Source organism: Neolamprologus brichardi, unplaced genomic scaffold, assembly GCF_056152115.1.
Source record: "Neolamprologus brichardi isolate AB-2024 unplaced genomic scaffold, ASM5615211v1 NODE_ptg000036l+_length_2141236_cov_1, whole genome shotgun sequence".
In the NCBI taxonomy this organism is placed as follows: domain Eukaryota; kingdom Metazoa; phylum Chordata; class Actinopteri; order Cichliformes; family Cichlidae; genus Neolamprologus; species Neolamprologus brichardi.
The window spans coordinates 1182706-1207025 of NW_028270138.1; the positions used below are offsets into that span (position 1 = coordinate 1182706).

At 41.4% G+C, this 24320-nt stretch overlaps 2 protein-coding genes across 2 annotated transcripts in view; both read left to right on the forward strand.

Annotated features, from left to right (window-relative positions):
• LOC148094548 (uncharacterized) overlaps positions 1-24320 on the forward strand; it is a 215526-nt gene that overhangs the window by 15209 nt on the left and 175997 nt on the right. The window lies entirely within an intron of this gene.
• LOC148094549 (NACHT, LRR and PYD domains-containing protein 12-like) overlaps positions 885-24320 on the forward strand; it is a 45474-nt gene continuing 22038 nt past the window's right edge. Inside the window, exons 1-10 of the mRNA XM_087837553.1 lie at positions 885-1020; positions 2435-2688; positions 4269-4310; positions 7559-7834; positions 8898-10689; positions 12616-12789; positions 13002-13169; positions 13310-13483; positions 17665-17838; positions 19593-19766. Coding sequence (XP_087693679.1) covers positions 932-1020; positions 2435-2688; positions 4269-4310; positions 7559-7834; positions 8898-10689; positions 12616-12789; positions 13002-13169; positions 13310-13483; positions 17665-17838; positions 19593-19766 — 3317 coding nt within the window. The 5' untranslated portion in view covers positions 885-931. The remainder of the gene's footprint in view (positions 1021-2434; positions 2689-4268; positions 4311-7558; positions 7835-8897; positions 10690-12615; positions 12790-13001; positions 13170-13309; positions 13484-17664; positions 17839-19592; positions 19767-24320) is intronic.

A 24320-nucleotide genomic window follows, 5' to 3' on the forward strand; every position in this document is an offset into this window, starting at 1 on the left:
GTGTGGAGTGGAGCTTGTTGTTGGTGTGTGTGTGTGAAGAAACTGTAAGTTTGCTTTGTTTCCTCCTTTAACAGTTTGTCTTTAGAATCATTTGTACTCTGAAGCAAATATCTACTCTGAGGGTTTGATGGATTTGTTTTTCGTTCATGACACTAAATTGAATAGTTTCAGACTGATGACGCTGCATTCAGTTGCTTAAATCCCTAACTGATATTTTATTGAAAAGCAATCGGTCTAGAAGATAACTTTGAGTCTAAAAATGAATGAAATGTTTAACTCTGATTGGCTGGCCACATTAATCCTGAACTCACAGACACAGAGCGTTAGAGGATGGAGGAAGGTTCTTATTATTATTTGGGGCGACCGTGGGTTGGGACGCTCATCTTGTAACCGGAAGGTTGCCGGTTTGATCTCCAGCTTTGTCTGTCTTGGTCATTGTGTCCTTGGGCAAGACACTTCACCTACCGCCTACTGGTGTTGGCCAGAGGGGCCGATGGTGCGATATGGCAGCCTCACTTCTGTCAGTCTGCCCCAGGGCAGCTGTGGCTATAACTGTAGCTGCCTCCACCAGTGTGTGAATGTGAAAGTGAATGAATAGTGGAATTGTAAAGCGCTTTGAGGGTCTCGAAAAGCCCTATATAAATGCAATCCATTATTATTATTATTATTATTATTATTATTATTATTAACAGTGAGTCAGTGTGTGTCAGTGAATGCATTGTGTGTGCTTCCCAGCTCCATCTAGTAGACTGATAGTAGAAGTAGAGCAGCTGATGGCAGCTTCCTCTGCCTCACACTGCTGTCTGACTGCATTCAGTTGACACTGATGGAAAGGAGGATTTCAGCTGATGTGCACATGAATGATTTGTGGTTCCTTTGCAGGTGAAGGTAGAAAGTGTGTGTGAGCTGATGTGAATGTAAATTCAGCAGCATGGATCAGTGTGAGGACAGAGAGGAGGGAGTCCCTCCCTCTAAAACCACTCTAAGTGGGGAACATGAAAGCCAGACCAAAGCTCAGAGGTGAGATGAACCCAGTTTCCTGAAAATTGTTGCGTTGATTTTATAGCCAGAAACCCCCTCCACAAAAAACAAAAAAACCCCAGAGTCAACATATTTCAAATAGTACAGAGCCCCACAATGGACATGGGGGAAAAAAAAGAAGATGAAGTTTTATGAGATCTCGCAAAACTTTTGCTATATTTGAAGTTTACACAGCTACATTCTCGCCTGAAAATATTGTAAAAGTTTATTTTGTGACCCAGAAAGAGTATTAAAACTAAGTAGCTGCCGCCATTGTTGGAAACTGGAATTTGCTGTGCCGTGCTATGAATTCTGGGAGAGGTGACGAGCCACACTGCTGGAATAGAGACAACCAATGGCACACAAAACAAGACGAGACAGCACTCTTTCACTTGCAAGGGAAGCTCGCTAAGGCCAAGAGTTGTTCACCCTTCACTTGAACTTAGCCAACCTCGAACCTGGCTTCCTTTGCAGCCCTTTTTATTGAGTGAAAGCAGTTACATTAGAGACAACCGTATGGGAGCAACGTCAGCATCTCTGTGTGTGTGTGTGTGTGTGTGTGTGAATGTATGGGTGTTATCCCCGCCATACCATACAAAGCATGACTTCTTATCAACCTTTCCAGTCACCCCAACACAGGATTCAACATTTCAATGAACCTAACACATATACGAGACATATATATATAAAAAAAGAAGTGAGAGTCTCTCTGAACTATAAAAACAGGAACTTGCAAAAAGTCATGCTTGCAATGGAAATGTTCTGAAGCTGAAAACTAGTCTTCTTATCGTCTAGCTCTTTCTGCACAGTGACAACCATATTAGGACGCATAAAAGCAATGGTCATGTCTCTTTGCACAAATGACAATCTTAAAATAATCAACTCTAACAAAGGCAGCAAAGGTTATCCCAATTCAAAGACTGTCCAAATGTGTCCCTCCTCGCCCAACTCCCGGCACATCGTACCTCGACCTCCTGGTCAGCGTCAAGCTGGCGGCCTCCGAAGGATGCGGCCTATTTTGAAAGATCTCACAAAAGTTTTGCGAGATCCCGAGTTACTTTTGGAAGATCTCGAAAAAATTCATCTTCATTTTTTTTCTCCCATGTCCGTTGCAGGGATCCGTAAAATAGAGTGGAATGAATGATTTTAATTAATTATTTTAGTGCTGAATTGAAATTACAACCGAATTGTTAAAAAAATGAGGAAAAACGCAACAATTTGTTCTAAAAAAAATCTCCATCATACAAAATAATTTCAGTGTTTCTATAATGATTAGTTCATAGAACAAGATCTATAAGTATAACATACAGTTGATGTAACTGATCACAGATCATTTCCTTAGGTCTTAACAAGTCTTGCAGCTGCTCTGTCCTATTTTCCATTTTTCAGTATTTCGACTCTCATATTTTTATAGTTCAGAGATGGAGGAGTCTGTTCTTGAGCAGCTCCTTGAAATGCTGGAGAATTTGGAAGTGGAGGAACTGGAACGTTTCCACTCCTACCTACAGGTTGTACCTGTAACCATCAATCAACCAACCATCAATCAATCAACCATCAAGTGCCAACTAGAGAACGCAGACAGACTGGAAACTAGAGATCTGATGGCGCAGACATATACTAATGACCATGTGATGGAAGTGGCGAGATCAGTTTTGAAGAAGATGAAAGGTCAGTCAGAGGGAAAAGACATGAAACCCTTGGTGCAGTATGAAGACACAGAACTGGCAATTGTATCTCGTGAAATGTATTAAAAATTTACTCTTTATTAGTTTGATTTTAGTCTAGATTTGTGACTTAAAATTAGAGATGTGCAAAGCAGCTGATATTTGTATCTGTATTTGTATTTGTTGAGGGGGGAAAGGTATTTATATTTGTATTTGTATTCGAGTAAAATTCAAAATAGGCATAAATTTTTTTGCGTTACACTTCTAATTAACGTTACAGAGTAAGTATTCTTTAATTATATCCAATATAATAATTATGAATATGCAGTATTAGTTGATGTTTTCCCATAAATGTAACGTCATTGAAAAGAAAATAGCATAACAGCCATTGCCTCATCCATGGTTAAACCAACAACTAATAAAATACCATTGGAACATTATGAACCCCCCCCCCCCCCCCCCCCCCCCCACCACCCGTCCTCTTGGAGGACGCTGAACAGACAACGAAACTGACTTGCAGGGGCAGAACATGGCTGTGATGATGAATTGGTGCTGGTAGAGGGGTTGGATTTTGGGGGGATCCCCTCAGTACCAGGAGAGGATGCTTTAAGTTCATGTGATTATGCAGATGTTTGATATCTCTGCGTTTCACCTAAGTTAATGAATGACGGGAAGCTATGCTAAGGTTAACTGGCCTATAGTCTACATCTTAAATGTACCATATAACTCACACAAGTGCATACAATTCAACACAACTACACAAGCATTGTTTTAACCGAACGTTAAGGTTACTCTGTCAACAGCCTGTTGTCTAAATTACAGAGCTAACAGAGCTACGTAAACAGAGCGAACATGAGAGCACTGCAGACGTCAATAATGCAGCGTAATGGAATAATCTCCCGATGTTTGCAAAAGTTATAATCTGCCTTCGGAACCCAGTTAAGGTGTAAAAAAAATTTATTTAAAAAAAAGAAAAACTGATTCAGTTCAGTCTTTTTTTTCTCAGCCAAGCCTTCTCTGTTGCTGTGTGAGGCAGCCCGTGTCAGTCACCTCTTTCACATGTCACTCACTCATCTGGGCATGCACTGCGGTCTCATAAGGAAACTCAGCTTTTTGATATAAAGTTTTTCCTTGTATTTGTTCGAAATAAATATTCATAAAAAACACGTTATTTGTGCCTTTCTGAATACCGTATTCGGGTTCAGCTCCACCCCTACTTCTAATCATGTTTGCAGGCAGATATTTTTATGTTGTTTTGAAGCCTCACAACTTTTTACTCTCAAAATACCAGTTTTATCATTCGTGATCTGCTGATAATATAACAGAGCAGCTAAACCGGTTGTGTCAGTTTGAGTCCAATGAGGCCAACGTGCTGAGACGAGTGTCTTCCTCACCTGTGCCTGGCAGTGCGGGACTAACTTTTGCTTGACATAGTGGAAACTGTAGATCTGATGGTGCAGACATATACTAATGACCATGTGATAGAACTGACTACATCAATTTTAAAGATGAAAGAAGGTCAGTCAAAGGAAAAAGAAGACAAAGCCAGTTTTATTATTCAAAATGTGCTTGTTCCTTCAACAGGACATTCCTCAACCCAGGGAGCATCACCATTATCACCAGAAGGTAAGAGTCAACATCAGCTATGGAAAAGCTAAACCTACACTATTGCACATAATCACTGACATCACTGGGAATCAGGCAGGAAAAGAGGTCAAAGTCTTTAATCCCATGGGATACAAGCTGATATGGGCATTTGGATGTGGATTAAAATTTTAGATCAAAAATTCATGAAATTATTCATTCAAGATCCAATAAAGTGAAAAAAGATTACTTTGTCATATTTATACCAGACCTGAGGAGCTAAGTGCTGACACTGATGCTTAGAACAGGTTTACGGTCCCCGTTGGACAGAATTAGCCCTGATGAGCAGAGAAAGGTCCGATCTGAATAAGGGGCAGACCAGGTGAGAAATGTGGTGGAGAGCAGAAAGGCAAGCAAGTAGGTCTGAGATGGATCTTCCTTTTTGTGGGTAAGAATTTTGAGATGTGTTGATAGAAGTGGAAGCCAGTAATAGTCTAACTGAGGAGTTTCTGAAACGGAGGATACTAGAGTCTTGTATTATTGTAGTCTTTACCTTACAATATAAAGTGACTTGAGGCAAATGTTGTTGTGATTTGGCACTAAATAAATAAAATGGATTTGAAGGAGAGTTCGTCCGCTAGTCGAACCTCAGATACAGGAGGAACAATGCGGTTTTCGTCCTGGTTGTGGAACACTGGACCAGCTCTTTGTCCTCTCAAGGATACTTGAGGGTGCATGGGAGTTTGCCCAACCAGTCTACATGTGTTTTGTGGACTTGGAGAAGGCATTCGACCGTGTCCCTCGGGGTGTCCTGTGGGAGGTGCTGCGGGAGCATGGGGTGTCTGGCCCATTGTTACGGGCCATTCGATCCCTATACAACCATTGCAAGAACTTGGTTCACATTGCCGGCAATAAGTCGGACTCGTTCCCGGTGGGTGATGGGCTCCGCCAGGGCTCCCCTTTGTCACCGATTCTGTTCCTATTTTTTATGGACAGGATTTCTAGGCGCAGCCAAGTGGCAGAAGGCTTTCACTTGGATGGTCTCAGGATCTCATCTCTGCTTTTCGCAGATGATGTGGTTCTGTTGGCTTCATCGGGTGAGGGCCTCCAGCTCGCACTGGAACAGTTCGCAGCTGAGTGTGAGGAATGAGGATCAGCACCTCCAAATCTGAGGCCATGGTTCTCAGCCGGAAAAGGGTGGAGTGCGAGTTCCACTTGGAGCAGGAACTCATCCCCGACACTCCGGGTCGGGGATGAGTTCCTGCTCCAAGTGGAGGAGTTCAAGTATCTCGGGGTCTTGTTCATGAGTGATGGGAGAAGGGAGCCGGAGATTGACAGACGGACCGGTGCAGCGGCCGCAGTGATGCGGATGCTGCACCGGTCCGTCGTGGTGAAGAGGAAGCTGAGTGTAAAAGCGAAGCTCTCAATTTACCGGTCGATCTACATCCCTACCCTCACCTATGGTCATGAGCTGTGGGTAGTGACCGAAAGAACGAGATCGCGGATGCAAGCGGCGGAAATGAGCTTCCTCCGAAGGGTGGCTGGCCTCTCCCTTAGAGATAGGGTGAGAAGTTCGGCCATCCGGGAGGGGCTCAGAGTAGAGCCGCTGCTGCTCCACATCAAAAGGAGCCAGCTGAGGTGGTTCGGGCATCTGACAAGGATGCCTCCTGGGTGAGGTGTTCCGGGCATGTCCCACCGGGAGGATGCCACGGGGCAGACCCAGGACATGCTGGATAGATTATATCTCTCGGCTGGCCTGGGAACGCCTTGGTGTTCCCCCGGATAAGCTGGAGGAGGTGGCTGGGGAGAGGGAGGTCTGGGTTTCTCGGCTTAGGCTCCTGCCCCTGCAACCCGGCCCCGGATAAAGCGGAAGAAGATGGATGGATGGATGGAGTTGAAGTCAGGGAAGTTAATAAAAAAAAGTCTAATCTCATAATAAGCATCTGAATTAAAACTGTGGCTGTGGTGAACTGTTCATCTAACTGATGGTTAAATGAGTCTAGTCAGATACAGCTAAGTGCTAATACAATTTAGCACATTTTTAAAAGCACTGTAGCTGTTTCTAATTGGTAGGTTTAAGCCTCCTACAGTAGACTGTAAGTTTGGAGCTTGGAAAGAAAAGCATCTGGGCTTCTTTAAGTTTCTTGAAACTTTCTTGAAACTTAAAAAAAACCCTAAAGAAGTCTTTCCAAGTTTAGACTACGATAACCTGGACGTCTGAGAACCTTCACAGACATATAGGACTGAGGTTTGCAGACTGGCTAGGGTACTTGCTGACCTTAATGTGCCTCATATTTATTTCTACTTTGCTGCCTCAGAGGTATTTATGGGGGTCACTGTCATGCTGGAAACCTCAATTCGCAACCCATCTTCAGCATTTTGGCTCAGGGAAGAAAGCCCATGTGGAAGCCCTGCTTGGCATCGGAATCAGAAATCATACTAATCAATTAAACACAGGAGGGGTGGAACCTTTATATTCATAAATATAAATTTATCAGAATTCACTCACATAAAAAACTGAATTGTAATCTATTGGCACACCTTTCAAACAGAGTTAAGTTTACTAAGTGTCACGTTCCTGGGTCTGTTGACCCAGCATTTTAAGTTTTACTTTATTTTGATATCTATGGTTTATGTTTAAGTTCATTGGGTTTTTTAAGTTCATTTGTTTATTAGTTTCCCCTTGTGTTTTCAACCCCTGTGTTAAGTCTTCCTTGTCCTTTATATGTTTCATGTCTGCATGTCTTTTTTTTCTCAAGTTCATGTTGTCATGTCTGCATTTCATTATGTTTCCTGTTTAAGTTTGAAGATGTCCTGTGTCCCTGTGTTCAATGTGTTTAGTTTTACGTTTCCCCTGTGATGTCGTTATGTGCATGTGTGTCAGCTGTTTCCCCATGTGTTCCCACTTCCCTCATTATCCTCCTGTGTGATTTAGTCCTGTGTTGTCAGTCATTCCTTGTCAGGTCGTCTGTTCTTTTCCATGCCATACTCCTAGGTTTCCATGTTCCACGTTTAATGTTCCAGGTAACTTTGTATCAATGCCAATTTTCATGTTTAGGATTTTTCATGTTTATTTTTAGTTTCCCCAGTTTAGGTTGTTTGTTTAGTCTCATCTTTGTTTGCCTTAGTATTTTTCCATCAGCCATATTAAACGGCTCACTTCTTGTTAACATTCATGTTTTGTTCTATGTGTCTGCATTTTGGGTCCACTCCTCACATTTATACAGTCAGCTTCGCAGCCTGACTGTGACACTAAGTGACACATTCATGTTCATTTCTTCATCTATTAGAGGAGCTTGCCATGTTACGGGGAGAATTTGTGAGGAGGGTGTCAATAGAAATCTTTACACAGCTCCTTGAAGCCCTTGTAAATGATGGTGTTTTGGATGAACTGGAGAAAGAATCGATATTAGAAAAAAACCAAACCAGAGCAGATAAGGCTCGCTGCCTTATTGACACAGTGAAAAAAAAAGGAAACGAAGCCTGCAGGATAACTATCAACCATCTTCGGATTATAGATCCAGTTCTCTCCTCTCAACTGCATCACTCCTCATCTGCAAAGAAAGGTGAGGCCACATATCTGTAAAACAAAGGGTTTTTTTTGTTTTGTTTTAACTCATTTTCATGTTTAAACAATTTTATTTAATTAGCAAACTGTTGCATGTATGTCAATATTTTTGAAAATACATGTATTAAATTTTATTCATAAAACTGTTATCAATGAAGTTCTTAACACACTTGCCAGTTTATTAACATTGTAATTCATTATGGACTCATGTTCTCCAGTGTGATATCTCTACAGTTATAATCATTGAATTATTCATGCATTTTTAAAATTCTTATTCTTATTCTTATTCTTACTGTAAAATAACTAGCTTGTAATTTAACCATGTCATCCATAGTTATTTTGGAAAAAAAAATGTTTACATCCAGCTGACCAAATACCTGTAAATACTTAGGACGTTTATGTACTTTATTTCTATTTGAATGATGCCATATAATATTAGAACCTAAAAACATCCTTAACATACCCTGAGGAGCCAACTTAGCCTTAGCTCCTCAGGTGTGGTACCCTACCCCCTAGGGTACCTATATGAAAACAATACAAACAAAATGTATTTTTGTCTTACGATACTGTAAAAGTTTCATGTCATATGAACATCTCACTTACATAACACAACCAAAATTGTGGTTCTGAATCTACACAGTAACCCAAAGACATTTAAATGAACTTCAGTGATTTCTAAGTAGTTATAGGCTGATTTTAAAACTTCCTTTTTATTTCAGAAATGTAAAATTTGCACTGTAAGTGCTTACTTGACAAATTTCATCAGTTAGGGCTGAATCAAGTGAACCAGAAACATTCCATGTTAAACTATGACATTTCTAGGTTTTTCATTAGTCAATGCAGTGTTATTTTGGCTTGCTAACATGGTGTCACTTAAGTCAAGGTTTTGAACTTTTGACGGGATTTTTCTTTTAAACTAACAAGAACATTAGGAAAAAAATGTACATTTAATTGTGTTTTAATATAACATAAACAACTTCATCAGATAAAGATCTGTAGGAAAAGTATGTTTCCGAACTTTTTTCTTCTTATTTTAATTTCTGTTCTTTTTTTTCATTCAGAGACTCTGCAGCCATGTCAGTCTAACTTCAAGTCTCATCTGAAGAAGAAGTATGAGCGTGTGGTTGAAGGGATCTCTGTAACATTAAGCAAAAACCTTCTGAATCAGATCTACACAGAGCTCTACATCACAGAGGGAGGGACTGCAGAGGTCAATGATGAACATGAGGTCAGACAGATTGAAACAGCATCCAGGAAACTAGACAGACCAGAAATAACAATCAGACAAGAAGACCTCTTTAAAACCTCACCTGAAAGAGATGAACCAATCAGAACAGTGCTGACAAAGGGAGTGGCTGGCATTGGGAAAACAGTCATAACACAGAAATACACCCTGGACTGGGCTGAAGACAAAGCCAACCAGGACATCCAGTTCATATTTCCATTCACTTTCAGAGAGCTGAATGTGCTGCAAGAGGAAAAGTTCAGCTTGGTGGGACTTGTTCATCACTTCTTTACTGAAACCGAAAAAGCAGGAATCTGCAGCTTTGAAGACTTCCAGGTTGTGTTCATTTTTGATGGTCTGGATGAGTGTCGACTTCCTCTGGACTTCCACAAAACTACAATCCTCACTGACCCTAGAAAGTCCACCTCAGTGGATGTGCTGCTGATAAACCTCATCAGGGGGAAACTGCTTCCCTCTGCTCGCCTCTGGATAACCACACGACCTGCAGCAGCCAATCAGATCCCTCCTGACTGTATTGGCATGGTGACAGAGGTCAGAGGGTTCACTGACCCACAGAAGGAGGAGTACTTCAGGAAGAGATTCAGAGATGAGGAGCAGGCCAGCAGGATCATCTCCCACATCAAGACATCACGAACCCTCCACATCATGTGTCACATCCCAGTCTTCTGCTGGATCACTGCTACAGTTCTGGAGGATGTGCTGGAAACCAGAGAGGGAGGACAGCTGCCCAAGACCCTGACTGAGATATACATCCACTTCCTGGTGGTTCAGGCCAAAGTGAAGAAGGTCAAGTATGATGGAGGAGATGAGACAGATCCACACTGGAGTCCAGAGAGCAGGAAGATGATGGAGTCTCTGGGAAAATTGGCTTTTGATCAGCTGCACAAAGGAAACCTGATCTTCTATGAATCAGACCTGACAGAGTGTGGCATCGATATCAGAGCAGCCTCAGTGTACTCAGGAGTGTTCACACAGATCTTGAAAGAGGAGAGCGGACTGTACCAGGACAAGGTGTTCTGCTTCATCCATCTGAGTGTTCAGGAGTTTCTGGCTGCTCTTCATGTCCATCTGACCTTCATCAACTCAGGACTCAATTTGCTGGAAGAACAACAAACAACCTCCAAGCGGTCTAGATTTTTTAGAAAAAAAGAGTCTCTCCACCAGAATGCTGTGGACAAGGCCTTACAGAGTCCAAATGGACACCTAGATTTGTTCCTCCGCTTCCTCCTGGGTCTTTCACTGCAGACCAATCAGAATCTCCTACGAGGTCTGCTGACACAGACAGGAAGTAGCTCACAGACCAATCAGGAAACAGTCCAGTACATCAAGAAGAAGCTCAATGAGAATCTGTCTGCAGAGAAAAGCATCAATCTGTTCCACTGTCTGAATGAACTGAATGATCGTTCTCTAGTGGAGGAGATCCAACAGTCCCTGAGATCAGGACGTCTCTCCACAGATAAACTGTCTCCTGCTCAGTGGTCAGCTCTGGTCTTCATCTTACTGTCATCAGAAAAAGATCTGGATGTGTTTGACCTGAAGAAATACTCTGCTTCAGAGGAGGCTCTTCTGAGGCTGCTGCCAGTGGTCAAAGCCTCCAACAAAGCTCTGTGAGTAAATATGTGATCATACCTTTATTTGGACATAATGCATAGTCAGTGATGTTTTTGATCAGAAGTCACTAATTCATGATGACTTTGTGTTCTATTATTGGAAGAACTTGCATCTCTAAGTAGGGGAATTTTCTTCTTCAACTGTAACATTTTTCATGGCTTAAGAAAAATCTAAGCAATTACCAGAAGATTTGAAACCATAACCTCAAAGTATCAGTGTTAAATAATGTACTATTATCAAATTCACTGTAAAAAACAACAAAAACCCTTTCAAACTTTCTGTCATTGTCAGTTCTCACTCACCTTTTCATCTTCCCAACAAAAAGTTGTGAATAACACAGAGCTGAAGGGTTTGTTTGTTTGTTTGTTAGATCCTGCCTCAGTCAGTGTTTATCTATCTTGAGGCATGCTCATTCATTCAGGTAAAGAAACCTTAGAAAGTTTATTCTGTTCATCTGGACGTAGGATTTTCAGCGTGAGAAATGTTATGACATCCAAGTCACTTCTTCAGTCTCGGCTGACTGCAGGTTTTGCCAACCTTATAAATAGTACCTTTCCATAGTGTCTTAAACTAGCACACTTAATGGCTGTGAAGTCAGTTGTATGATTGTTAATATGCAAGTTGTCATGAGCATTGATCTATGGCAATTGGTTCCATTTATATAGAGATGGAGAACTGCTGCAATCACAGCATTGTAAGATGGTGACAGATGTACTGTTAGGCCCTTCCTCGATTCAGGTTTGGTCTTTCCCTTTTCATGCAAATGGCCTCCTTGACTCCGTGCTCAAACCAGTGTGTCACGGTTAACAGGGTGAGCAGTGTGGAGGAATAAATGAGGACCCAAATGCAGGCACTTGCTGATATGCCAGGGAGGTTTATTGCAAAACAAAACACAAGGCAAAGATGGCAAAATGGAACCAAAAGTAACCTGAACTGGGAGAAACTAAACAACTAAAAAGCAAACCTGAACACGAAGGATGGAGAGCGAAGGTACATGAAGGATGACGTCAGGGAGAACACACGGTAGATTTACAGACGGACCAGCAATCAGCACACGAGTTCACACAACCTAAATACACACTGAGGAACACAGGGAAATTACACACAGGTGGGGGTAACAGCTGGATCTTATGAGACAGGGGAAACACTAACATCAGCGACCAACAGAGGGAGCAAAAAACAAAAGCCAGAATGCCAGTTCACGAAACCATAATAATAATGATGATGATAATAATAATAATAATTATAATAATATACAAAACCAAAATCACTGAGTTCATGGACTCAGGACCATGATACAGTGTTCCTCCGTGTCCAGGATGTGTACATCTTCATCATTGAGAGAGTGTCCACTGGCTTGTAGGTGTAAATAGACTGAAGCTTTTCTGAGTCCTGGCAGTATTCATGCCTTTTTTTTTTTTCACTTAAGCAATGCTTTTAAGTCTGGTAGTCTCCTTTTGGAGTTTTAAATCAATCCAGCCATAAAGCAAATTATGTAAAGCTATGATGTTGTTTACTCCACCTTAGTTCCAAGCAATACAGACCACATATACAGCGAGTATTTTGTATTTTTGCATTTCTTAAAGCACAAAGGGTAAAAAAAGAAATGTTTAGCTTGAACAATTATGTAAATCAAGGTTTCTTATTACTACTGATGCTTCCTTCTTTGCGCTTAATTGGAAGTTAAACAGATTCATGTCAGTCTGTAACAATAAGAATAACTTTCTACAATCTAGACTGAATCTACACTTGCTGGACTCCCTGTCCATCCTGAACACACAGTGTTTTTATTTGTTTTAGATGTTTAACTTATTGATTAACCATGAATTTTATTGCTCACTGGCATTTTTCTTTGACTGATTATAATATGTGAACTGATATAATTTTTATAACAAATATTGCTTATTGTTCGTTGTTTTCAGGCTGACTCACTGTAACCTCTCAGAGAGAGTCTATAAAGCTCTGTCGTCAGTTCTTGGCTCCGAGTGTTCTAGCGTGATAGAGCTGGACCTGAGCTACAACAGCCTGGAGAATTCAGAACTGGAGTTTCTATCTTCTGGACTGAAGAATCCACAATGTAAACTGAACACGCTGAGGTCAGTTCAAATGATATTTTATTTTTCATCAATTGACAAAATTAACCAATTAAATATTTTAGCCAAAACAAGTGAATTTAATTCATGTATTGTTATATATTACTAAGGAATTATGAGTTCCTGAAAAAAATGTATTGAATGTTATCAAACTTAATGACTCCTGATCACACTTTTACACAAGCATTGGTTTTAATGTTTGTCCTATTTTTCAGACTGACTCAATGTAACCTCTCAGTGAAAAGTTTTGAAGCTCTGTCCTCAGTTCTCTGCTCCTCTTGTCTGAGAGAGCTGGACCTGAGCTGCAACAACATTTGGGATTCAGAAGTGAAACTTCTGTCTTCTGGACTGGAAAGTCCACAATGTACACTGAACATGCTAAGGTCAGATCAAATTATATTTTATTTTTCATCAGTTGACAAATAACAACCAAAAAATCTGATGTCATTCGTGTGTTGTTACATCTTAGTAAGGCATTTGAACACCAGTATTTCTTTATTGCTTGCTTTTATTTTTTCCCCAGGCTGAGTCATTGTAACCTCTCAGAGAGAAGCTGTGAAGCTCTGTCCTCAGCTCTCAGCTCTCAGTCCTGTAGTCTGAAAGAACTTGACCTTAATAACAATGGCCTGCAGGATTCAGGAGTGAAGTGTCTGTCTGTTTCACTGCAGAGTCCTCACTGTACACTGGAAACTCTCAGGTCAGGATTAAAACTTTTCCACTGATATATATTTTAATCTTAATTATATTATCGTGTAAACAGAAAAGCTTTATACAAAATATACACTGCCAGTTAAAGGTTTGGACACAAATTCTCGTTTAATGGTTTTTCTTTACTTTCATGACTATTTACATTGTAGATTATTCTCAATGAACACATAGGGAATCACAAAGTTTTTTAAAAAAAAGTGTGAAATAACTCAAAATATGTTTTATAGCTTGAATTACTTTAATTACTGCTTTGCACACTCTTGGCATACTCGATGAGCTTCATGAGGTAGTCACACTTCTTCTCCACTCACCTTAAATACACGAACATCACAGTGATGTGTGCTGAGCCCACTCCTATATTCCCTGTTCACACACGACTGTGTCGCTAAACATAGGTCCAACACCATAATCAAGTTTGTGGATGACACAACCATCATAGGCCTCATCATGAACAATGATGAGACTGCACTATTGAGAGTAGGTGGTGGCACTGTACAAGTGGTATCTGGATAATAACCTGTCTCTCAATGTCAGCAAAACAAGGGAAATGATAGTGGACTACCGGAAATCACCAGTCGGGGAACACTGGCCCATCCACATCAACGTTGTCAAGGTCGAAAGGGTCAGCAACTTCAGATTCCTTGGAGTCAACATTACTGGGGATCTCTCCTGGAACCTTCACACAGACACTGTAATCTGAAAAGCTCGCCAGCAACTGTAACACCTGTAGAAGTTTGAGATCATGTTGGCATTCATGCCAAACTTCCTCAGCCTCCTCAGGAAGTACAGGAAGTGTGCGATTGAGAGCTTGCTGATGAGCTGCATCGCAGTTTGGTATGGGAGTTGCTCTGCCAGCAGCCAGAAATCACTACAGAACATGGTGAAGGCAGCAGAGAACATCACTGGCATGAGGCTTCCTGCAATTCAGGGCATTTATCTTCAGCGGTGCCTCTGTAAAGCACACAGCATCATTAAGGACCAGCACGCCAGCTGTTTTCCATGTTACCATCTGGCAGATGTTACAGGAGCCTGTCTGCTTGGACTACAAGACTTAAAAACTGTTTTTACCATCGAGCCATTCGACACCTCAACACCTGAACACACACCTCACTTCACAGGATTCAAACAGATACTGTCCTACAGTTGCTCAAGTACACTCTACAATCTGCACTGTTCACTTCACTTTTATCAATATTCACAAAAACTCATACTCTGTGCAATACTATACTGACTGCCACTTTTAATCTTGTAGTGCGCATGAACTTGAACTGCTGCTCACTCCTGGCACTTTATTCTCATGTGCAATTACGTTGACACATACTGAGACAAAGATGCAAAACTGAAAACACTGAACACAGGACTTGGAACTGTCAAAATAAAACATGCAACATGCAACATTTACAAAGACGTGGACTTGACACTGTCACGGCTGACAAGGCAAGCTGTGTGGAGGTGAAGAAAGGACCCAAATGCACCCAGAGGTTGTGATTTGAATGAGCTGTCAAAACCAGATGACTATTGCACACACTAGAGACGGGAAAACACAGTCCAACACAAAGAGTCCAGGGAAACCACAAGAGCTCAGGGAGTATATCACAAACAGTTCAGGTGGTCGACTGGTAGGTCTGGAGGCCGACCGTGGGCAAGGCAATGGCGGCGCGGGCAAAGCAAATCTGGAGGCCGACCACCTGGAAGGTAGTGGTGGTGTGGGAACAGTTCAGGAAGCCGACCACAAAGACACCAGCGGCGACTGAAACGGAACAGGTCCGGAGACTGACCACGTGGAAGGCGGCGGCGACTGAGCAGAACAAGAGGCTGTCCGCACCAACGAAGAAGTCCAGTCAGCGGCCTGGAAGGTGGCCACTGACGCCAAACCAGACGTGGACATTGAGGTGGCCTGGCAGCCACAGGACCAGATGAGGCAGGACCAGACAGGGGCGTGGCAGCCGCAGACAATGGAGCAGGTGGTGGCGCTGCAGGCGATGGTGTGGAAACCGTAGGTGATGGTGCTGCAGGCTGGATGGATGCACTGGACCCTCCAGCGGGGACCGAAGATGGCTGAAATGATCCAGATGGCAGATGGCTGAATGGGCCCCTCGGATCCTCCAGCAGAGGCAGAACACCGCTGGCCGGGCTCTCCAGAACCCCAAGCAGACACAAGGAAATGCTGGCTGGGCTCTCTAGAAGCCCCAGTGGATGAGGCAGATGCCGGTGTGGGAGCCACGGAGTGCTGGTTTAGCTAACCTGAGCCTCCAGCAGATGCAGGGCCAGAAGGTATGGGGACCCCTGGCTGTATGGGTAGCTGAACTGATGGCCGAACTGACGGTTGAGTAAATAGCTGAGCTACTGATTGAACTGCAGGCTGTGCTAATGGTTGAGCTGCACACTAGGGAGAAGGTTGAACTGCATACTGAGGAGAAAGCAGAGCTAATGGTTGAACTGCAACCTGAGCAGTTAACTGAACTGCAGACAACAGAGCAGGAGACTGAACTAGAGACTGAACTGATGAAAAAACAGATAGCGAAGCTACATGGGTTTTGTCTACAAACCCATGTACTGGAAATCTTGTTTGGCTCTTTGTGGAAGAACTTCTAATCCCTGATCCTATGAGGTTCTGGAGCTGGTGTGGATGAGTCACCCAGCCTGACTCCCTTGGCGTACTTAGCCCAGCAGTTTAAATCTTATCAGTCACACTTGTGTCCCCTGGTTTCTTTCAGCAGCTCCTCTTTCTGGCTTCTCTGTATAAATGTACATGTTCCATACATAAAATGAAGCAAGATCACATACAGGCCAAAGTGTCATGCTATTGCTGGTCTGGATGGGATACACTGCCTGAAATGGAGGCAAGAAGATTCTGTAATGTGACATGGAAGTGTTTATCTCTTTTGCCCTCTGGAGTTGTGTTTTGTGTTTTTGTTTGTTTGTTTGTTTGTTTTTCTGTTAAAAATTTCAAATGGGTCAATATGAATATTGTACAAGGGATAAATGATCGCTCGATTCAACAGGTCTGTCAGTAATCAAGCCTGGGTGTGGCTAGTGAAATTTAATTCAGCATTCCAAAATGCAAATAAAAAAATATTGATCAATCATTCAATTCATAATTTAGCATGAAAGGGAATTATTTTTTCACTGAGGTACTACATAGCCTGTGTGTGGTAGGGGCGTCTGTCAGACAGGAAGTTAAGGATCCAGCTGCAGAGGGAGCTGCTCAGTCCTAGATCCTGCAGTTTCCTGTCCAGCTTCGAGGGAATGATGGTATTGAATGCTGAGCTGTAATCTACAAACAGCATTCTCACATACGTGTCTCTCTTCTCCAGGTGTGACAGGGCAGTGTGTAGTGTCAGGGCTATGGCATCATCGGTGGACCTGTTGTGGCGGTATGCGAAATGTAGAGGGTCCAGTGAGTCGGGTAGTGCAGAGCAGATGAAGTCCCTGACCAGCTTCTCAAAGCATTTGCTCCCGATGGGGTCAGGGCTACAGGTCGCCAGTCGTTTAATGAGGAGATGGTGGAGGATTTGGGTACAGGGACGATGGTGGCCATTTTAGAGCAGGCTGGGACTACAGACAGAGAGAGGGAAAGGTTGAAGATGTGTGTAAACACTCCAGCCAGCTGAGCCGCGCATGACTTAAGGACGCGGCCGGGAATCCCGTCCGGACCAGTAGATTTGCGCGCATTCACCTTCCTGAAGCACTTCCGCACATCCTCCTCAGACACAGTGTGCGCACTGACGTCATCCGTGGTGCGCGGTCCGCGATGTCCACATGTGTAAATGCCAGGTCCTAGGAGGTTAACGATGCATGATGTTCTCCTACTGTAATGTCCTTTCTTACTACTGCTCTCATCTTCTTAACCAAATTCTCTTTGTCAATGCACTGCTCAGATGAAGATTTGAATTTTCTTCTTGTTTGTTAATACTAATTACCTATTTTTCAATAAATGTCTTTTTCTTCAATAAAAACACGAGGCACAATCAATATAAAGTCAACAGAGTGCATTCTAGCCACATTTAGACTAAAGAAATGGAAAGACAATGACAATGAGAACAGTGTTTTGCCAAACCAATCACGTGGCTGCAATAGCATGAGTGCACACTGAGAACAGTTTTCTTTAAGTTGAACATTTAAAGTTTTTGGTATTGAACTGAAACTCCGTTTTATTTTATTTTTCAGACTGAGTGGCTGTTTCCTCTCAGAGAGAAGCTGTGAAGCTCTGACCTCAGTTCTCAGTTCCCAGTCCTCTAGTCTGAGAGAGCTGGACCTGAGTAACAACGACCTAAAAGATTCAGGAGTGAAGCTTCTGTCTACTGCACTGCAGAGTCCACACTGGAAACTGAACACTCTGAGGTCAGATCAAAGGATATTTTGTTTTCATCAAATGATTTAACTAACCAATTAAAACTTATTAAATGTGAGTTTTTTCCATTTATTGTTCTGTCATGTTTTTTTTTTTTAATTATTTCTAAATCACAGTAGATTGGCACATTTATAATGTGTTTAAAATAAGGAATTAGCTATTCTAGCAACTTGTCATTGCCCCATCAATACACATTAAATTCAGGTTTGTGTGTGTGTGTTCTTTGTTTTTAGACTAAGTGGCTGTTTCCTCTCAGAGAGAAGCTGTAAAGCTCTGTTCTTTTCATAACAGTACAATTAATCTTGTGATCAAAAGCAGTCTATTTTTTGTCCTCTAATGTGCACATTAAAGACAAAATATAATTCTGCTTTCTTTCCCGTGATCAGTATTGAAAAAATTGAAATCATCATTTCATCCTACAAAGAGCAACTATATTTATCCCATATTAGGTCCTTATCATTGGCTCCCTGTTGAAACAAGAATTATAGTCTTCCGCTATACAAAGTCCTGCTTATTCAGGTTCAATGATATGTTAAAGACCTCATGAGACTGTATTCTCCAAGCAGAGCACTTTACTCTGTCTGCAGCCTTTGGTCACCAGTATACCCTCACCCAGATCAGCAATGATATAGAAAAAGAGATCAAAACTGGAAGCAAAAGAAATCAGAACTAGAAGCAACAACACTTGAGAATTTTTTTCTCTCCCCAATCTCATATTTTCAAACTGTTGCAATGCCTCCTGTTTAATCTGTAAATCTCTGAGACCTTCTGTACTGAAATGTCATTAAAATGGTAGAAAAACTGATGCAATAGTTTTGCCTCCAACCCAGCTGTGATAGTTCCATGTGCTAGGTTAAAAATAATCATTATGTGCACAACCAGCTGAAGCAACACTAAAACGGATGATGTGACATCATTTTCAGTGCTCACTGCCACGTAACGAGGTAAGCAGTGAGCATTAAACAGCCTTACTTGTGATTCGTTAGAGTATTTAAAAAATAGACTTAGATTAGGGTTTCATTTTTGATAAAGCTTATAGGTTGGGGTGGATCAGGTGACCCTGAATCCTTCCTGAGTCGCGCTTCCACAGGTCTGGACTACTGGGGGAGTTCCCATGAAGTACTGAATATTTCTTCTCCGCTCTTCTGCAACTTGAGCACATTAACATTTATCTCTACTCTCTTGTAGATTGTATTTTGCTGTTTATGCTTTTTTTTCTCTTCTCTTTTCCCTCATCCTGGTTCTGTTGGCAGTATCTTCACATTAAAATGGATATCTTCCTTCCATCTGTAGTCAAATACCGTGTAATAAACCACGGCAGACCAGATGACATTTATAGGCTTTTTTAGCATCTTTATTGTACACTTTCCACATGGTTGCTGGTATACATTCAAATGACTGCAGCTGTCCTGCTGCCAGCTGTAACAAAAACCATCAACAGCTAGCAGAACACAGATTTTAAGCCGGAAAGACATGCTTGTAGGTGCCATGCACTTGAGTCAATCTCAACTGCAGCAGCATTTCAGCCCACGCCCCACCAAACCTGCAGCTCTTTCCACCTTGCCTCTTTCGCTATGTAGCTGCAATTTTGGCCACCACTCGGGGCAGGCTCTGCCTTTGGCTGGCCCGGACCTGGTTCAATTGAATGGATAGAGTGAGTGAGGGTCATTGTATCTGAAAAAAGATGAACAAAGGCAAAATTTGACTGAAGCATTTTCAGGTCAATTGTTTTGTGTGTCTGCAGTCTGTCGGGCTGTCTGATCACAGAGGAGGGCTGTACTTCTCTGGCCTCAGCTCTGAGCTCCAACCCCTCCCATCTGAGAGAGCTGGACCTGAGCTACAATCATCCAGGTGCCTCAGGAATGAAGCTGCTGTCGGCTCAACTGAAGGATCCACGCTGGAGACTGGACACTCTCAGGTATGGAGAGAATGTCGGATAGAGGAGGAAGAGCTGGAAAAATTTGCAGAAACATTAATGATAACTGACTTTTGCTTACCATTTATTCACCATTTGGACAGATCTCTGTTAGAGATGGCACGATGCCACTTTTTTATGTCCGATACCGATATCATAAATTTGGATATCTGCCGATACCGATATGAATCCGATATAGTGTGTTTTTTAATCAATAAAACAGTTTTTTGAATATCTTGATGCTTTTTGTATAAGTTCATACTCAAGTAAAAAAAACAAAACAAAACACTAAAGCTATTCTGTTATACCTGTATGCAAAAAATACACTGCACCCAAAATATTTCATAGTTCAGCAATACTGATCAATCTAATAAAGTCAAACCTACTCCATCCTTCCTATTCTGGTTTTTTAAAGAGTAAGCAACCTAACTAATAGGGTTCTAAAACTCCCAGCAAAGAAAAAAAAAATAGGGAACCACCCCCCACCCTCCACCTCATGATGCTTAATCGACGTAATCAACTTTAATTTGATGCAGTGTGAAAAAAAATGCACAGAAATAAATTATTTTCCAAGAATAAAATAAGTAGATTCAACATCTTTCTTCAACAGAACTGCAGACTGCACAGATGGTACTTTCCCAAAGGAAAAAGTACTATAGCTTATTGGGTATATTAGACTTAACAGTTACTATATACAGTAATGGACTTCTATATATTTTACATCAGATTAAAACTTTGGGTGTAATATTCAGATAATTATTTATTAAAAGCTCAACATTTTAAATGAGAATAAGAAAGAAAAGTATGTCTTTATGCCCCCCTTTCCCTGTTAATGCCCTATCGGCCCCCCTGGCTAAACTTTGCTAGATCCGCCCCTGCACAGTTACAGCCGTCAGCTGTAGAAAAAGATCCTGGTGTAGAAAGAAATATTAAATAAATTCTAACAACAGCTTATCAAACTTAAACGTGCTGCCGTTGTTCAGCCGCTGGTTTCCTCTTTCTGGTGCAAAGTGGGCCAAAAACAAACAAGAGAGACGGAGTCGCGACAGAAAAGCCGATCAGCTGATCATTGATCAGTTTCATGATTGAAGTAGCAGCAAGAAGAGGCAGTTGCTCCACATATCGGTTGTTAAGCTTAACGTGGGAATGCTTTACAAACATTCAGAGATGAACTTACACACTTGCTTTACTTCTCTCTGGGATAACTTCCTCGGAGATGAAATGCCGGTTTGGTAGCGAGGCTACAAACACACACAGCCGCTCTATCACGTGACACATACTGTGCTGCGACGTGCTACGGTTGTGAGCCGATCGTGGCTCAAGAGTTGGGAGTTCGCCTTGTAATCGGAAGGTTGCCGGTTCGAGCCCCGGCTCGGACAGGGCAGCTGTGGCTACAACTGTAGCTTGCCTCCACCAGTGTGTGAATGTGAGAGTGAATGGGTGGATGACTGGACGTGTAAAGCGCTTTGGGGTCCCTAGGCGGGACTAGTAAAAGCGCTATACAAATACAGGCCATTTACCATTTACCATATTTAATGGATCGGATTACATTTTTTATTTTTCTTCAATATCTGATCCAGTAATTTAGGTCAGTATCGGACCGATACCGATACGTAATATCGGATCGGTCCATCTCTAATCTCTGTATGTTCAATGGTGCAGCGATTTTTAAGGGAAATTTTCATTCTCCCTTTTGACCAGATTAAGATCACATCTCTGTACAGAGACAGGTCTGCATACATTTATCCTAACTTACTGCAGACACTAAAAGCAGGGATAACTTTCAGCATAGCTTTATCAAAAGATGAAAAATAAATAATTATTACAGCTTAATAATCAGAAATTTTTTAGAACCTGTGATACAACAACCAAATAGAAATTTTTGATGAGTTTTGGTAGGTCTGTAGAATAGACAGTAAATTTATCATGTTTGAACTAAGTGAGTGAGATGAAGAGTGATGGTGTAGATGGACTACATACACTGACTGTCATACAGCCTGACTGTGAATTTCTCTGTGAATTTTTCTTTATGAAAGGGTGAGGATTTAAAAATGAATCCTGAAGACAGGTATATATGTAGAGGTGGAAGAAGTGACAAAAAAGGACCCTTTAGAGGCCAAAAGACAAAACTTAAAAATCAAGAAATCAAAGCAGACATAGGAAGCATGAAAAACAATAAGGGCTCCTTGAAGTCTCCAAATACTAAAGCTTATAGAAATGTAATATGCATTTAAGCATGACATTAATTAGATAAGTGATGGACAGAATTTAACTTTGGTAAATAAAAATAAAACAAGCCTGAACAGCAAGGAAGAAATCATATACTTTAGGTCATCTCTCAAGCAGGAAACAAAAAGAAAACCAAATGTATTTCATTTTATGGACTCCATTTTCTTTCTTTCCTCCATCACGCCAGTGCCAAAACACTCATCACCTACATGCCTGAACAGCTTTTGCCCTTTTGCACACAGAAAATATGGCAGTCTCCTGATGTGTCTTATTATCTTTTTGCTGATGATATTCAGCTATAATACTCATTTAAGCCTTCTGAAGTTCATAAGCTCTCTGCTCTGATGACTGTTTAACCAACATTAAACAATGGTTGAACAACAATTGCTTCCAGCTAAACCCAGACAAAACAGAATCTTTGATTATTGCACCAGACCAATGCCTGATATTAAACAGCAAATCGGTGATTTAGGTTCCTCACAGAAGCGTAACCTTAGAAATCTAGGTGTTATTTTTGATGAAGCTTTTTCTTTGGGGGGAAATTTAAATCAGCTGGTAGTAAGTAAGATAGTAAAATAGTAAGCTTTTTTTCACTTGAGGAATGTTTCAAAACTTAGATCCATCATGTCAACAAGTGAACTTGAGATGATAATCCATGCTTTTGTCTCTACAAGACTCAATTACTGTAACAGCCTGTTTACTTTTCTAAACAAGAAAGGGCTAGCTCGTCTACAGCCTTTGCAGAGTGAGCGAGGCTACTGACCTGATCGATCAAGGGAGCTTATATGACTCCTGTTTTAAAGTCGCTTCACTGGCTACCAATCAGATTTAGGTTCCTTTTTAGTTTTAACCTTTAGAGTACAGGGACATGCCCCTCCCTATATTGCTGATTTGATTCATACACATACCCCTTCTCATAACCTGAGGTCATCAAATCAAAACCTTTTAGTGGTCCCCCACACTCGTTTTAGAACTCAAGGGGACTGATCTTTCCAAGCTGTTGCACCCAGACTGTGGATTGCACTTCCTCTACTTATATGGTGTCTGGACTCGGTGGAGAACTTAAAAATGCAGCTAAAGACATTTTTATTTCAAAAAGCTTTTAATTAGACAAGGGGTTATGTTGTATTTATGATGTATTTATGACTGTATTGTGTTTTCTTACCTTTCTTGTAAAGCACTTTGTGACACGTCTGTGCAAGGGGCTATATAAATAAACTTTACTTACTTACTTATGCAAGAATGCTGTTTGTTGACTTCAGCTCACCATGCAATACAGTTATTGCCTCCACACTGATTATTAAACTTGGAATCAGCAACTCCATCTGTAACTGGACTTTCTGACCAACATGTCAAGTCATGCCAAAAATGCGCTACCTCCATCACCCTTACAGACAACAACCTTGGCACTCCACAGGGCTTTGTGCTGAGCCCGTTCCTCTACTCCCTTTTCCCCTGTGACTGCAGACCTAAGGTATGGATCCAACTGCATCATCAAGTCTACAGATGACCCCAGTGATTGGTCTCATCAGTGACAATGATGAGTCTGACTATAGGGAAGAGGTAAAGCACCTAGTTGTATGGTGTGCTGACAATAACGTGCTCCTGAATACCAGCAAAAATATAAGAGCTCCTTGTGGACTTCAGGAGAGCGAAGAGAGACACCCATGCCCCTAGGGCTGTTCAATATAATGATATATAGCAGATGACGATATAAAAAGTCTATCGTTTCGTTACGCTATCATTTGTTCCATGCTGTCACAAAATAAACTGTTTACAGCAATATTGTTTCATTGTTTTGATGGTCACTGTAGTGGCTATATTAATTTCTTAACCCATTTAAGATGGCACAGCAACAAGATGCAGCGACCCAGAGTCAGAGACTTGTGTGGAAAGCCCGGACTTCAAACTATATACCAGTTTTAAATCATGTTGACTGGCCACGTAAAACTAGAGTTATGATAAAAAATAAACGCAATGTTTTTTCTCTGAATAATGTGTTTACAGCGGGAAGAGCAATATATACATTAAGTGAATATATACACGGGGGACACTATATGCTGTAAGTGGCATTGTGTGCAGCAAGTGGATGAATTATATACAAAGTGGCATTTTATGCAGTAAGTATTATGTGCAGTAGTAGCATTGTATGCAGCAAGCAGGTGAATTCTCTACATTAAATTAATTAAATAAGAATAGACTATCTGAACATTTTACAAAATAGACAATCTGAACATATTAAAAATTTAAAAAAATTGAAATGTACATTGTGCCGGTGGGTTTAGACTGTCTAGAAGAGAGTCCTGTCTCAGTCACTTATGGATGCTG